At 35.3% G+C, this 15,410-nt stretch overlaps 1 protein-coding gene across 1 annotated transcript in view; it reads left to right on the top strand.

The window, feature by feature from the left end:
• Positions 1-247: 247 nt before the first annotated feature.
• Positions 248-15,410, top strand: part of Sans (SAM_USH1G_HARP domain-containing protein Sans) — a 58,960-nt gene continuing 43,797 nt past the window's right edge. Inside the window, exons 1-2 of the mRNA XM_089103290.1 lie at positions 248-570; positions 8,542-8,685. Coding sequence (XP_088959416.1) covers positions 248-570; positions 8,542-8,685 — 467 coding nt within the window. The remainder of the gene's footprint in view (positions 571-8,541; positions 8,686-15,410) is intronic.

The following is a 15,410-nucleotide window of genomic DNA, read 5'->3' as shown; positions in this document are numbered from 1 at the left end:
GATGGAGTTTTCTTGGCATTCAGTTTTATTTCAGTTTTATTGTGAATTCAAAACGCACAAGGTGTTTACGTATTTAGTACTGTATGGTACCATTTGGCTAGGAAAAGTCTTCCAATATTTTTGATATAGTCTTTACATATATTCTCGATAAGTCAGGTATGTATATTCACGCATATTACGTATACACACATTTTCAGGGCATTTGACTGTTTTCTTCAGTTCTATGCTATGGTTGCACTCCATTACAATGCCGTCAACGCTTTCATTTGCTTTAGCCTATGGCAGTGGTATTAGAATACTGATGTTAGGATGGGGTTTCGTATATTTCCTCAAACGTGTTCCATTAAAGAGAGGGATTAAACACGGATCTGTTATTATTCCAATTGTATCTAATAATACTATATGGCACAGAAAATTGGCCGGGAACCACCGTGACTTTGAGGAAGCTGGATGTAATCCAAAACACATGACTCCGGAAAATAGAGGGACTTTACTGGTACGACTTTATCAGCAACATCAAACTTCGGTCCGGCTTGATGCTGGTTCCATTCTCTCTGCAAGTTGTAAAAAGTACACTGAGATGGTACGGCCACCTCATCCAAATGTCAGAAGAAACCCCTATTCGCATTGTATACGATTGCAACCCCGTGGCCGCTGGATGGGAACGAACACGCGGTCGTTCCCATGGTCTCCATCATTCCCTAATCAAGGCAAAAATTAGACCTGCATGACACCAGGCAAGAATAAGCAAGAATGCACTCGTGGTGGCTGAAGACCGTGTTTACTGGAGAAGGAGTGTCTGCTCTCTAGACGCTGGCGCAAAGTCAGCAGGAGAATTAAGTTTAGTAAGTTAAGTATCGACTAATACTATTCAAACGGTCACTGGAAACATTCTCTCATTTCTGAGCCATCGGTTAATTGATTTTTTCCACAAAATAAGTTTTTCAAAGAAAAGTAAAGAACTCCATCAAACAAAAAATGAGCAAAAATAAAATCAAATGATCTACCAAGCGTGAAACTACCACAAATCATCATCGATAAATAAAAGAAACCTAAAACGAACAGAAATTACAATAAATAACCGAGTCAAACTAAAAAAAAAGCAGAAATTAACATAAGTTAGACTCAAAACCCCTATGCTTTCCCTATTGCACTTTACTGAAAAAAATATAAATGTTTTTACTTTTATAAATTTAATAAATCAAATAATATTAACATTTTGATTACTAAATATAAGTATATGTATATTAAACTGACAATGCACATTCACTCAATTGATAAATCGTTGGAAGAAAAAGAAGTTTTTGTCCCACCACCCAGGGGCGGTTGAAATTTCAAAAAGGGTTCATTTGATTGGAAATTAAAATTGCCCTTTTTAATAGTCGAAAGTGAGTGACCCAGGGCATAACTTACCACCCTTGCCCTGAGCGACTGATTTGGGGAGGGGTTGTCATCCTTAAAGACCTAATTTCCAAAACTTTCAACTACGTTGAATAAAATGGCTATCTAAAAATTTTGATTAGATGTGTTTTGGGAAAAAGTGGGATTGAGAGGGGGGTTAGTTGCCCTCAAATCACTTTCGACTATTAAAAAGGGCACCAGCCATTTCGATTTCCGATTGAATGAGCCCTTTTTGAAGTTACTACGACAACGCGTTCTGTAAAAACCTTATATTTCCCCAGGGCATAACTTACAACCCTTGCCCTAAGGGCTGGGGGGGGGGGGGGGGTTCAACCTCAAAGACCAAATTTCCAGAACTTAAAACTACGTTGAATAAAATGGCTATCTCAAAATTTTGGTTGTATGTGTTTCGGGAAATGGTGGGCGTAGAAGGGGTGTTAGTAGCCTTCCAATCACTTTCGACTATTAAAAAGGGCACAAGCCACTCCAATTTCCAATTGAATGAGCCCTTTTCGACAATTTCTTTGATACGAACTGTCCTCCTCTAAAGCAAAAAAAAAAATTAATAAATAACACAGTGTGTCAACATCGTTCTTCTATCCCCCAGGGTGTAACTTAAAACCCTTGCCCTGAGGGTTGTGGGGGGGGGGGGTGTCCTCCTCAAAAATATATTTTCTATCTGGAAATCAACTACGCTGAACAAAATGGCTATCTCAAAATCTTGATTGGATGTGTGTGAGGGAATGACCGGAGTGGGGGGGTGGCTAGTTACCCTCCAATCACTTTCGACTATTAAAAAGGGCACTAGCCACTCCAATTTCCAATCGAATGAACCCTTTTCGAAGTTTCTACGACAAATTCTTCGATACGAAGTGCCCTGGCATGGAAAAAACTACATTGTGCCAACATTGCTCTTTACTTAGGCAGCGCGATTGCGCTGCCTATGATAAACCCTTGCCAACAACGGTTCTGAATCACTTCAAATGGCTTTTATTGTCATAAAATCTAGGCTTTCAACCATAGGTCTTTCCTCGAAGGTTTCTTCATCCGTGGTCGAGATCACCATCCCTAGTGATTTATCACTATTTCTGGTGATTTTTCATATTGGCCTAAAAATTCACTAAATCAGCAGATAAATCACTAAATAATGGAAAAAAATCATTAAATCAATAAAAAATCAATAAAAATCACTAAATCAATAAAAAATCATTAAAATCTTGTGTTTTTTATCGGGTGGCAACCCTAACCTTAATCCAAGTATTGAAGCAAAAGGGGTTTTTCTAGCTGGGTCGTTTTCAACTGGGCGTAGAAATGCTTTGAGTTATTTAGGTATCCCTGTTGGTTTGTCTATGAAAAACTCAGTAATCCTTGTTATTCAAGCTATCAAGGATAAACTTTCCTTGCTTTTTTTATGCTTGCCAAAATGAAGTGAGAGTTTGACAAGTGTTGCATGGGAAGAATCTCTACTGCTATATTTGTGCCCCATTTATTTTATGATATGCCAATTTGGAAGCTTAAAAAAAAGAACGAACGCCTTATCATCCGTGGACAATTCATCAGATACTGTACAATTTTCTTAGCCTTTTTGGATGAACATGGAATTGTCGTTGAGAAACGCAGATTATTTTGTGTCAGAAAATTGGATGAACTATCGACAAGTTCCCAAAACTGTATATCGATACGAACGTATATTTGATTTTCCTCTGAATTATATTTATGTTTAGATAGTGTAGTTTTTTTTATAGGTGTTGTCGTTGTCTTATCTTCATATTGCATTTTGTTTGCCTAATATGTAAAGCCTTTTTATGCTCAAGCAAAGTTTTTTTTTATATAAAATTTACATGATTGGCAATGCTTGTTTTTTCAGATTATAATAAATTTTTAAGTAGTGTGATTGTGTGTATTTTTCTTTTTTATATTTGCTGTTCCATCAATATTTGTATTTTTTTTGCAAAGAGGGTAAACATAAATTATGAATATTGTTAATTTTTAACAATATTTATTAATATTGTTAAAAAAATTAACATAATTATGTGTTAAGAAAAATTTTAAAGTTTTTTAACATAATTATGTGTTATAAAATTTTTAACATAATTGAGCGTTGTCGCTTTGAAAAATTCTATTTTACATTTATGGCTCATTATTTTATTTCTTAAATTTGATGACTGACCTTGCAATATATATGGTAAAATATATTATATAATTGGCTTTCTTATTGTTAATTTTCATTTAAACAACCTGTTACATTATTCCACTAAAATCCCTTTATTTTTTGAAGTAAACCCTACCCTTTACGATATTTTGATGGACTCCAGTTTGAGTCACTTTTAGTTGTTTTTAGAGGAATAGTGAAGTTTTAAAAATCATAGTGAAGAGTGAAACTTTTAATTAAAATTGAAAAATCTAACACAACAGGATATTTGTTAGGGATTTTGTTGAAAACCATACATATTTTAAGCAGTGTGGTTTAATTTATCAAAAAATTGACGACAAATAAAAAAATAAATCAGTATAATAATCAAGATGAGTGGAAAGAACTAATGAAAATAGATTGAATATTTAATTATGATCATAAAAATTCATTGAAATCTCTGCAATTCAAGATTTTATCTTCAATTGGAAGGGGGAAGGTTGCAATAGCCATATTCCTGTTTGTAGTAATCTTTGTTCTTTTTATCTTTAACTTGAATATTTAGTTTAATTTCTACCGTTATGAAACCTATTTTTTCATTTATATCAGTATCTCTTATGTTTGTGCTTCACATAATCATTTATTTTAGTTTCCGTTCGTTTTTGTTTCGTTTATTTTTTGATAATAATATCTGTGTTTTCTTTTGAGTTCGAATAGCTATTGGACTTTATTTCTGATGGAAAGTTTTTTTTTTGAAAATTTTCCAAAATTTGTTACTGTTCGTTTGTGATTACTAAAGTTTTATTATTGATTAATACAATGGAAATTTCTCTAGTTTTTCTCGTCTTTGGCTTAAGAACTGAAATATCTTATTATAATTTCCTTATTTTAAGTAGTGTCTTTTGATTTAAATCAAAATCTCGCTGAACATAAGTTTCAACTTGATAACCTTCCCTAACTTTTCTTGAAATATTGAGGAAATGTCGTTTTGACAACCTGGAGGCATAGAGTTGATAGTGTCTTTTGATTTGATTTAACATCCCTCTTAACATTCTACGAAAGTTCCGGTTCGTAAGTTACCCGAAATGCTACCCGTAAAACTTGGATCTGAAAAACTGATAAACTCTCTTCTGAAAAACTTGGATCCACTGTGCTATTTTGACAAGCAGGATACAGTTAAAATCTTTTGATTTAGTTTAATAGTTCTAGTTGTAATGGTAGAAATTACAGTAGTACTTGCAGTCACATTTGCAGCCCCAGTAGTGGTAGCAGTACTAGTAGTAGCAGCCACAGTCACAAGTAGTGGTAGTTGTAGTCACGAGCTGTCATATTCACAGTCGCTAGCTGTCGCACTCGCAGTCACAAGTTGCAAGTACTCACAGTCAAAGGTAGCTGCAGTCGCATACATAAGTTGTCTCAGTCGCAAGTATTTGCAGTCTTAAGTAGTCACAGTCTTAAGTAGTCACAGTTGCAAATAGTTATAGTCACAAGTAGCCAAGGTCGCAAGTTGTCGCAGTCGCAATTAGTGATAGTCGCAGCTGCAAGTAGCCTTAGTCTCAGTCACTGTCACAAGTAGTCGCAGTCGCTAGTGTTGGCATTTACAAGTATTTACAGTCGCAAGCGGACAAAGTCACTAGTAGTCACAGTTGCAAGTAGTCACATCTATTGTCACAAGTAGTTGCAGTTGCAGTCATAGTCGCAAGTAGTTGCAGTAGATGTCATAAGCGGCCTCGGTCACAATTAGCCAGAGTCCCAGTCGAATGTAATCGTAGTTTGAATGGAAAGTAGCCACACTTGCAAGTAGTCACAAGCAACCACAGTCCCAAATAGCCACAATGACAATTACAGTCACAGTAGCTGTACCAATGGTGATCCCGAAAGTTTCAAGTTAATACCCTTAGCTGCTCCTAAGGTATAGCAGATATGCCGTTTTGACAACTTGGATTCAAATAGTGTATTTTGATTTAATTTAACAACTCCATCAAGATTCTGACAAGTTTCAACTCATTACCCTTCTGACCCACCCAGGATTTTAATTCCCCCCTTTCCCAATAATAAATCCTGCATGTTAAAAATGGGCAAATTGGCTAATTTAAAACCATTTTCCCTGGAGCTGTAGGAAGCTTGCGATCCGCAGAAGCATAGTTGTTATACTTTTTGACTATTTTGACTAAGTGGCTGTTTCAAAATTTCTAAATTTTAATCAGTGTTGATGGGGGATGGAGGAATCTAAAAATCACAAGGGGGCTCTTTGCCACCCAAGTACTTTTCAACATGCCTGAAAGGTTCAACTTAATACATCATCTATTCCTGAGATTAATTTAAAAAACATTTTCCACAAAATAAGTTTTCGAAAGAAAAGTAAAGAACTCCATTAAACAAAAAATGAGCAAATAAAATCAAATAATCTACCAAGCGTGAAACTACCACAAATCAGCATCGATAAATAAATGAAACCCGAAACGAATAGAAATTACAATAATTAACCGAGTCAAACTCAAAACGAATAGAAACTAGCATAAGTTGGGCGCAAAACCCCTATGCCTTCCCAGGCCAGAACATAGTGTGTACTGTACAGGAAAAATGTCCTTTATTTTAAATTAACAGATCAAATAGTATTCACATTTAGTATACTGAATGTAGGCATATGTATATCAACTAATAATGAACATTCATTTGTATTTTTTCAGTAAAATGCAAATTTTGTTCTGGCAAAGAGAGGCTCGGGTTATATTACAGTTACACTTGTGGAGAAAATAAAAATTAAGCATGACTACAGCGCCAACTATGTATCCCGTTCTTAATTTTTTTAGCTTTCAAGCATAAAATCTATGATTGACCAATCAGAGTATAGATGTAGATATATGATGTAGATATAGATGATGGATATATAGATGTAAATATATGTAAATATAGAGAATAGATGTAGTTTTTTCTCAAACTAGAAAAGACGGAAGCTTGAAACAACAATTTTCTAACAGTCTACTACGGCTAGTAGAAAGAAAAAAAAAACTAAAACGACACGGATATTTCGCATGTATGATACGAAGCGTCTTCATCACTGATATAACAATGATAAAAACTAAAATAATATAAAAACAAATAAAATCCAAAACCAAGAAATAAAAACAACCAATATCAATATCGACAATTGTCGCTACTGTGACTGAGCGTCTGGAAAGCTAATAGAGCTGCTTCAATAATGAGAACACCATAGCAACTTCAGTTGCTTTGATGTTCTTCAGTTGCCTTGGTGTAAAAATTTTTATCAGTGTTGAGGGGGGGGGGGGCATCTAAAAAGGGCAAGGGGACTGGGTGCCCTTCGATCATTCGTCAACATTCCTCTCACCATGCCTTGAAAGTTTAAAGTTAATACCCTCAGTTGTTCCTTAGGTATTGCTGATACACCCTTTAGAGAGTCATCCTCCATATAGCGTGTTTTGATTTTTTTCGACATCCACCTCAACATTCCCAGAAAGTTTCCCCTTGATGCTTTAAGCATTTATGGAGACCCAGGATCAAACATACTCCCCTTTTTCCTGAAAAAAAACTTTCATATATAAGAAACAGGCAGTTGTGCTTTGTGATGAGTGCAGCTAAAAAGGGCATGGGAAGGGGATGGTTTCCCTCCAACCTCTTTTCAAAACCCCCCTCAACATTCCCTGAAAGTTTCAGCGCAATACCCTCAGCCGCTATTAAGATACAGCCGACACGCTCTTTCGATAAATTGGATTTGCATAATATTTTGTGATTTAGTTCAATTTAATGCTCAGCATTCTCCAAAGTTTTAGCCTTTTCGGAGACACCTAGAATCGAACATTTGCCCTTTTTCCAAATGATAAATCCTGCGGGTAAACAATGGGCAAGTTGCATAATTGACAATTCTTGCTCCGGAGCTGTTGTGGCATGACATCGCCAGATGCATAGTTATTAGGACTTTTGACTATTTTGAACAAAATCGATTTTTCGAAATCTCAATGAAAGTTGAGGGGAGATGGTATCTATAGAGGGCAAAGGTTGCCTTCCAATCACTCTTCAATACCACCAACATATCCTGAATGTCTGAACTTATTCCCCTCAGTCGTTCCTTCGATATTGCTAATGCACTCTTTTGACAACCAGCGTGCACATAGTCTGTTTTTTTTTTTTTTTTTTACACCCCATTAACATTTCTTTAAAGTTTCACCCTAATACCCTAAATATTTTTGGAGATACAGGGTTCAACATGCCCCCCTTTTTTCAAAAAAAATACCTTATATGTAAAGAATGGACAACCTGTACAACTTACAACACTTGCCCCAGGGGCTTTGGAGATTTATGCCAACCCTGGAGTATGGTTATTTGACCTTTGGACTATTTTGAACACAATGGCTATCTCAAAACTTTGATCAGATGTCTTTGGAGGGAAAGGCATGGGAAAGGGCTGGTTGTCCCTAGATTACTTTTGATCCTAAAAGGGCACTAGAACTTTGAATTTTCAATCGGATGAGTCCCCTTCAAAGTTTGCGTCACCACCATTTGCATATGAAGTAGCTCTGGAGCAAAACATAAATAATAATAATACATAGAAGCCTTATGACTCTTAATTATAGGCAATTCTAGAGCGTTGCCTCTGATACATGCGAAATATTCTATTGTCATAAGTCACTTATCTTCACTAATTTTCGATAATGGGAGTGTTGGATCGTGGGCCCGAAAAATTGGGCTCGCAGGCCCTCCAAATCCCGCATAGGAATAAAACGGATAGTGGTAAAAACAGTTTCCTGTAAAATAATGTAAATTTAAATGAATAATAAAAAATATATTTTTCTCACGAATTTTTACCACAAAGGTGCAACCACCCCTCATGTTGTGTTGCATGGGAATGGCCCCAAGGACTCTATATAAAATCCTCTTCCAGGATTGAAATCATCCATAATTCAGAATCCAACAAAGCCTGATCTACGGACCACTTGTAACGTATCTACTTTGAACATTTCAATATTTCAATTTGTTATTTATTTTTACAGAGCGGCACGTGATAATGACCTGAGCCGACTCAAAGAGGCGACAAAAAGAGACTGTAATGCCAGAGACGAAGACGGAATGACCCCAACATTATGCGCTGCTTTTGAAGGCCATCTCGAGGCCTTAAGAATTCTAGTCGGAAGAGGGTAATTTAATATATTCTAACTACAGTATTGAATGTAAATTAGAATAAAAAAGACCAATTATGTCTTTAAGCCATATTATTAAGCACAACCATAAAGAAAAGCTAGACGCGCTAGACACTTTGAATTTTGATGCTTTAATGTGTTTTTTTTTTACTAGCAGTGATGTCTTCTCGTAAAAAAAACAAAAAACATTCTTAATTTTTTTTAAAGCGAAATTTTTTTTAGTCGCTGATAACTGGTTGAATTAGCCAGGCTAATAGCTCTTAGCCCCTGGTGTCAATTAGGAGGGACTGGTCATGTAGCCTATGCTTTACAATTTTACATACATTTTTTCAGGGTCGTATCCAGGATTGAATTAACACAACTCTGCTTGTAGCTAATAATTCTTATGCCCGAGTCACGCAATTGTCACGCCTTTCGATAAAAGAAAGCCAAGATTTATTAATGGTACGGGTTTCTCCTTGAATTCAGCGTCACACTTATATTATGAAATTATAATGGCAAGAAAATTGGTTTGAAAAAATACTAGTTTGCATTCAATAATAATTTACTGATGTTGCTAACTTTAATTAAATTTAGTTATCAACACTAATTCTAACACTAATAGTTACAAAACTAACAATCAACACTAATTTGTTAACAGCTATTGCTTACTAATTCGGATAGAAAACTGTTGTTTCAAGCTTCCGTTTGATTTTCTCCACAAGTGTGACTATAATGTAACACGAGCCTTCTTAACATCTTAAGTGCTGATAAAGAAGAAAAAGAAGAACGAAATCAATTTTACCCTAGTTAATACGTGATGATATTTAACTTTTAAGATTGAGGGCTAAAAACCTTCGGCTCAGCCAAATGGTACTGGTTTCCTTAATGGTACTTCCCAGAGGCGAAGCTGCAGCATTTTTATTGTGGGACAAGAGGAGGCCATATCTAGAGAGTCAATGACATGGGCTCTATAATATTTTTTTTCCAAATTATTGGGGGGGGGGGCAGCCACTTCCGTACCCCCCCCCCAAAAAAAAATGAGCAGTTTTTGAGCAGTTTGAAGCTCTTCTTGAAATTAATTGAAATAAAACTTTCGGAAAAAGAAGTTTTTTTTCCAGTTATAGTTTCAGCAAAGTATACAGTTTTATTCAAAACTATATGTGTCTTGAGCAGTCATGGAAAGTATAAATAAAATAAACTGAATGTTTGATATATAATGCTATTAATTGTTGATTTACTGCAAAAATTTTATTTTACTGCAAGTTTATTTTCATTTTAATGCTTTAATAACTGGAAAAAGAAAACATTTGTAACAATTTTTTTTTCAGTCAAGCACCAGTGACACAGTAGGCTTTAGACTTTTACAGTTAGGGAAGGGGGCAGTATCCCAACTCTCGTTTGTTGTGAAGCTATATTTGTCTTTGAACAGTCTTGGAAAGAACTATTAAAATTAAACCGAGTATTCGATATACAATCATATTAATTACTGAAATCTCATCAGTTCAAAACTTAATTTTACTGGAATTTTTATGTTTATTTTCAATGTTGCAATAAGTGCAAAAGAAAATATTTGTAATATAATTCGTTTTCAGTGAAGCACCAATGACGCAGTAGGTTTTAGAATTTTACAGTGAGAATAGGAGGTGATACCCAAACTCTTGTTTCCAGTGATTTTTGTTCGTTTGAAATTTGATTTGTATATTCAATTTAAGCTTCACTTGTTTTAAGACTTTGCTATGTTTTTTTGCTATGAATGTTTATTTAATTTCTGTTTGTTTTGGGTGTCATTTATGCTTCAATAGCAAAATATTTTTGTTCGTTTTAAGCTTTAGTTGCATATTCAATTTAAGCTTTACTCGTTTTCAGATTTATTTATTAATTTACATTAGTACCTGTTGTATATTTTTTTGCTATCATTTTTTATATAATTTCGGTTCGTTTTGGGTTTCATTTATTCTCTAATAGTAATTTCTGTAGTTCTGAGTTTTAGTTATTGTAGGTTTCTATGTATTCCGATCTTAAGTTTAATATGGCCTTTTCTTTTCACTAAACACTTCTTTTTCGGATTTTTTTTTTAAATTAATTTCTGTTAGTTTTTGACTGAATTTCAGGTGTTTCAAAGTTCCCTATTTCAAAATAATTTTTTATTCCAAAATAAATTAATAGTCTTGGCAAGAACTATTAATACTAAACTGAATATTTGATATATAATTATATTAACTGTTGAAAGCTCACCAGCTCAAGATTTTGTTTCACCCAGGTCCAGATCTAAAGCTTTGACGTTTCTAGGCCCAAGCGTTTTCGCCGCTCCGTTTTTGCAAGATTTTCAGCGAAATCCCCAAGACTTCGGGAATAGTGAAAGCCACAGGGCCTATTGGGTCTAATGGTAAATCCTGTCTGGAATTTCACTGCAATTTATTCCTGTCTGCAATTTATTTTATTTTCAATATTGTTATAAGTACAAAAGAAAATATTTGTAATATAATTCGTTTCAGTAAAGTACTAAATACGCATTAGGTCTTATGCTTTTACAGTTAGAGAATCGGGCAGTAGCCAAACTCTTGTTTGTAGTGGAAAATAAAATTGTCTTGAACAGTTTTGGAAAGAGCTAATAAAATTAAACTGAATTCCCACGAGTTTCTGAATAAAGTATCGTTAAAAAGTTTGTTTTTGGTGGGGGTTGGGCCATGGCTGGGGACCAGATATCAACTTCCATGATTTTTGGAATAAAATACCGTTAATTAGTTGTTTTTTTGGGTGGGGGGGGGGGTTCGGACCATGGAAGGAGGACCAGGGGTCAGCTCCCATGATTTATCATAAATAATTATTTGGGGGGAGGGACGAGTATGGGGCATTGAGGACCAGGGTTCTGCTTCCATAATTTTTTGAATAAAATATTGTTAATATAGGGCGGGGGGTAGGTCATGGAGGACCAGAGGTGAATGGCCTTAACTTTTGGAATAAAATGCTGTTAGCAATTTTTTTAGGGGGGGGGGGGTGGAGTCATGGAGAGAAGGCAAGAAGTCAGCTCCCTTAATTTTCGGAATAAAATATCGTTGACAAGTTTTTGAGCGGGGATTAGGCTTATCCGATCTTTGAAATAATTCCAAAACCCTCGCATAAGAACCTTATATGCCCCCAGGGCATAACACGAAACATTTGCCTCCGGACTTATTATATGACATTTGGTCTATTTTGGACAAGATAAAAATCTCAAAATTCGATCAAACGTTTTTGGGGGAAAGACGGTTGATGGGGGGGGAGGCTAGTTGCCATTAGATTACTTTTGACTCTGAAAAAGGAAACTAGAACTTTCAGTTTTTAGTCACTTGAGTCCACTCCGAACATTGCCTTTTCCATAAAACTTTCTATACCCCTGACGTTCTGTTACAACCCTTCCCCCAGGCTTTGGGTTTTTTTTTTGACCCCAAAAGTTTTGTTATCTGATCGTTGTACTATTTCAAACAAAATTGCTATGTCAGAATTTTGATTGAATACGTTGGGAGAAAAGAGGGTGCGTGTGAGAGGGGAGGGGGGGCTAGATGCCCTCCTTAAGCCTTCAACTCTTAAAAAGAAACTTGAACCTTCAACTTCCAATCAAGTTAGCCACTTCTGAAGTTTGTACGACCATCCCTTACATAAAAGCCTTATATGCCCCGATATATAGCTTACAACACCTGCCCCCAGGCTCCGGGAGGGTTGTTTCAACCTCTTAGGTTTTGTTATTTAACCTTTAAATTATTTTGAACAAATTGGCTATCTCAAAAAATTTGATCAGATACATTTTGGGAAAAAAGAGCCTTGGGTGGGGGGGGGGGGTTTAGTTACCATCTGATCACTTTTGACTCTTAAAAAGGACACTAGAAATTCCTGTTTACAATCGAATGAGCCTCCTCCGAAGTTTTTACTGCCTTCCCTTCCATAAGAAACTTTAAATGCCCTGGGGGCATAATTTACAACACTTGCCCTCGGGGTTATGGGGGCTGTGTTATTCCTGGAATGTTTATTATATGATTTTTGTTAAACCACGATTTTTATACTTTTGGTTACAAACGACCTTGGTTCGTTCTTTACTAGGTTGCAGCGGTAGGTGCCACTGTACTGTGCCACCGTTGCTATGTTTACTATATGTAGCTATGTTAGCTATGATTTTACTAGGTGCCACAGTAGCTATGATGCTACTGTAAATCAAAGGCTGGTAGGATCGAAATAATATCTTAGTGTACATAGGAGTGCTGTGATTGATGTTAATGTTTCCGTTACTGTTTGCTCGATCACAGGGGATCAGGCAGCAAAGTCATTCAAATATGGCAGCGTATCCCAGAGTAGCATCTTTTCAAAAAATACCTGTGGATGACGTCATTCATCATTCGAAAATGCAGTTTTTTTTAAACAAAATTTATTTCAATATGGTGCTTTATTAATCTCAAAAGACACTAATATAGTAATTTTCCTTAAAATGACCCCTCTAACAGCTCTCTATGATGTCCCAGTGCTCAGCTCGCAGTAGAGAAAAACAGAAAAAGACAAAAAGATGCTTCCTATGCAAAAAAAGGAATTTTCCTTTGTTTTTCAAGCCAACGGATATTTCTTTTTGTTCAAGCCAAGGGACTGTAAGCTTCCTGTATCGGGTTTTTGGCCAAGGCTATTCTAATTGTGTACTTTATGTTTCCATCCGACATCATTTTTATGGGTTTCAAGATATTTTTTGGTTACTATGGATTCATTTGCCAGAGACCAGTTCTATATAATTCACCAGCCAATTAATTCATTTCTGATAATTGTTAACAAACAATTTCTGTTAGGCATCTTCAGCAACTGAAAGAAAGTTGAGAGTAATCAGTGCCAGTCAATACTTGAATCGAGGGCCATTTATTATTTAAATTAATAACAATCTAGTGCTACAGGACGAATTTCAGGCCTAAAAACATAATAGTTTTGTGGCATCATAACTTATAAAAAACAATTTGCTTGAAAAGTATATATTAATGATTTAGATAAATGAAAACAGGAGATAATGGCTCTATTAAACCATCGAAGCTCGAAGATCATCTAAAAAGGTGACATCCTTATAAAATAGATAAAGATTTGGAATATTTTCAAAAATTTAAGGAAAAATAAGAAAAGAGACCCACTGTGCACAGTATGTTTGCTTCAACGTCTGGAAAAAGCGATGATGGCTTGCAAGAATCTTACAATATCTCATTACTTATAGCTAAATCTGGAAAACCGTACACCATTGGAAAACAGTTAATTTTACCCGCTGTTGAAGAGGTTTTAAAAACTATTCTGCACAAATCTCCATTCGACATACTTAAAAAATTCCTTTGAGTAACAACCCTGTACAAAGACGTATTGATGAAATGAGCTCTGATATTGAAGTTTCTCATGTGATTATCTGCAAACAACTCATTTTACTATTCAACTGGACGAGTCAACCTTACCTGGTAATGAAACATTATTATTGGCATATGTTCGATTTGCTATGGACGAAAAAATTCATGAAGAGTTACTATTCGAGAAAACTTTAAAGACGGACACGAAAGGTGAATCAATATTTATTGTCCTGAGTGATTTTTTCTAAGGGAAAATCGATTCCATTCAAAAAACGTTATTTCGGTGGCAACAGATGGGGCTCCTGCCATGGTCGGGCGATATCGTAGGTTAATAAGCCATCTAAAAAAAAATATATACCAGAGGTAACTGCAATTCACTGTGTCATACACCGACGACATCTAGTAGCGAAAAATTTGAGTGAGAAATTGTACCAATCGCTTCAAATTGTTATTAATACAGTTAACAAAATAAGAAGCAATGAATTGAATACGCGTCTATTTTGCGATGAAAATGACGAAGAATTTCTCAACGATTGCTCTTACATACTGAAGTACGCTGGTTGTCGAAGGGTGCATGTTTAACAAGATTTTGCTCAATTTTTGAATCAGTATTAGAGTTTCTGGAAAGTAAAGATCCAGATTTAAGAGAAAACCTGATCAATTTTAAAGCACACATCGCGTATTTGACAGATTTGTTAACAAAATTTAATGATATTAACTTGCAATTACAAGGGGATAGTCTCAATTTAATAAAAGAAAAGGGTATAATTTCAGCTTTTCTTGGAAAATTGAAATATATCAAACAAAATATTGGTCGGCGCGAATTTTCCCAGTTTTTAAACTTGTCACAGGTAGAATGCCTTAATGAGGATATTCAGACATTAACTTGCAATTACAAGGGGATAGTCTCAATTTAATAGAAGCAAAGGGTGTAATTTCAGCTTTTCTTGGAAAATTGAAATATAAGAAGCAAAATACTAGTCGGCACGAATTTTCCCAGTTTTTAAACTTGTCCTTAATGAGGAAATTCAGACGTACGTTCAACATTTAATCGCCCTGCATGATGACTTCAGAATCAGATTTGAAGATATTCTGACGATGTAAATACCACCATCGATCATAAATCCATTTGAATCCACTTGACAACCACTTACTGTACAATCAGTTTGTTAATCAACCAATCAATTCTCAATTTTTTTTCTCGAAAACTGTTAATTCGTGATTGGAACTCAGCCAAAAATAAATTTTTATTGGTAGATCTCATCTTCACATTTTTGTCGAGTTTTGGAAATATGGTAGAAATGTAGCTGAAGGGGGGTCCACCGAAACCAGTAAAATTTTTAAGGTGGTCTATGAGAAAAAAAGTTTGGGAACCTCTATGCTATACGATGCCAAAAATTTTGG

This window comes from Artemia sp. Qi Xiang Cuo, chromosome 17 (genome assembly GCF_049724085.1).
Source record: "Artemia sp. Qi Xiang Cuo chromosome 17, ASM4972408v1, whole genome shotgun sequence".
Lineage (NCBI taxonomy): Eukaryota > Metazoa > Arthropoda > Branchiopoda > Anostraca > Artemiidae > Artemia > Artemia sp. Qi Xiang Cuo.
Note: the sequence above shows the minus strand (reverse complement) of the source record. Positions and strands in the feature narration are given on the sequence as shown.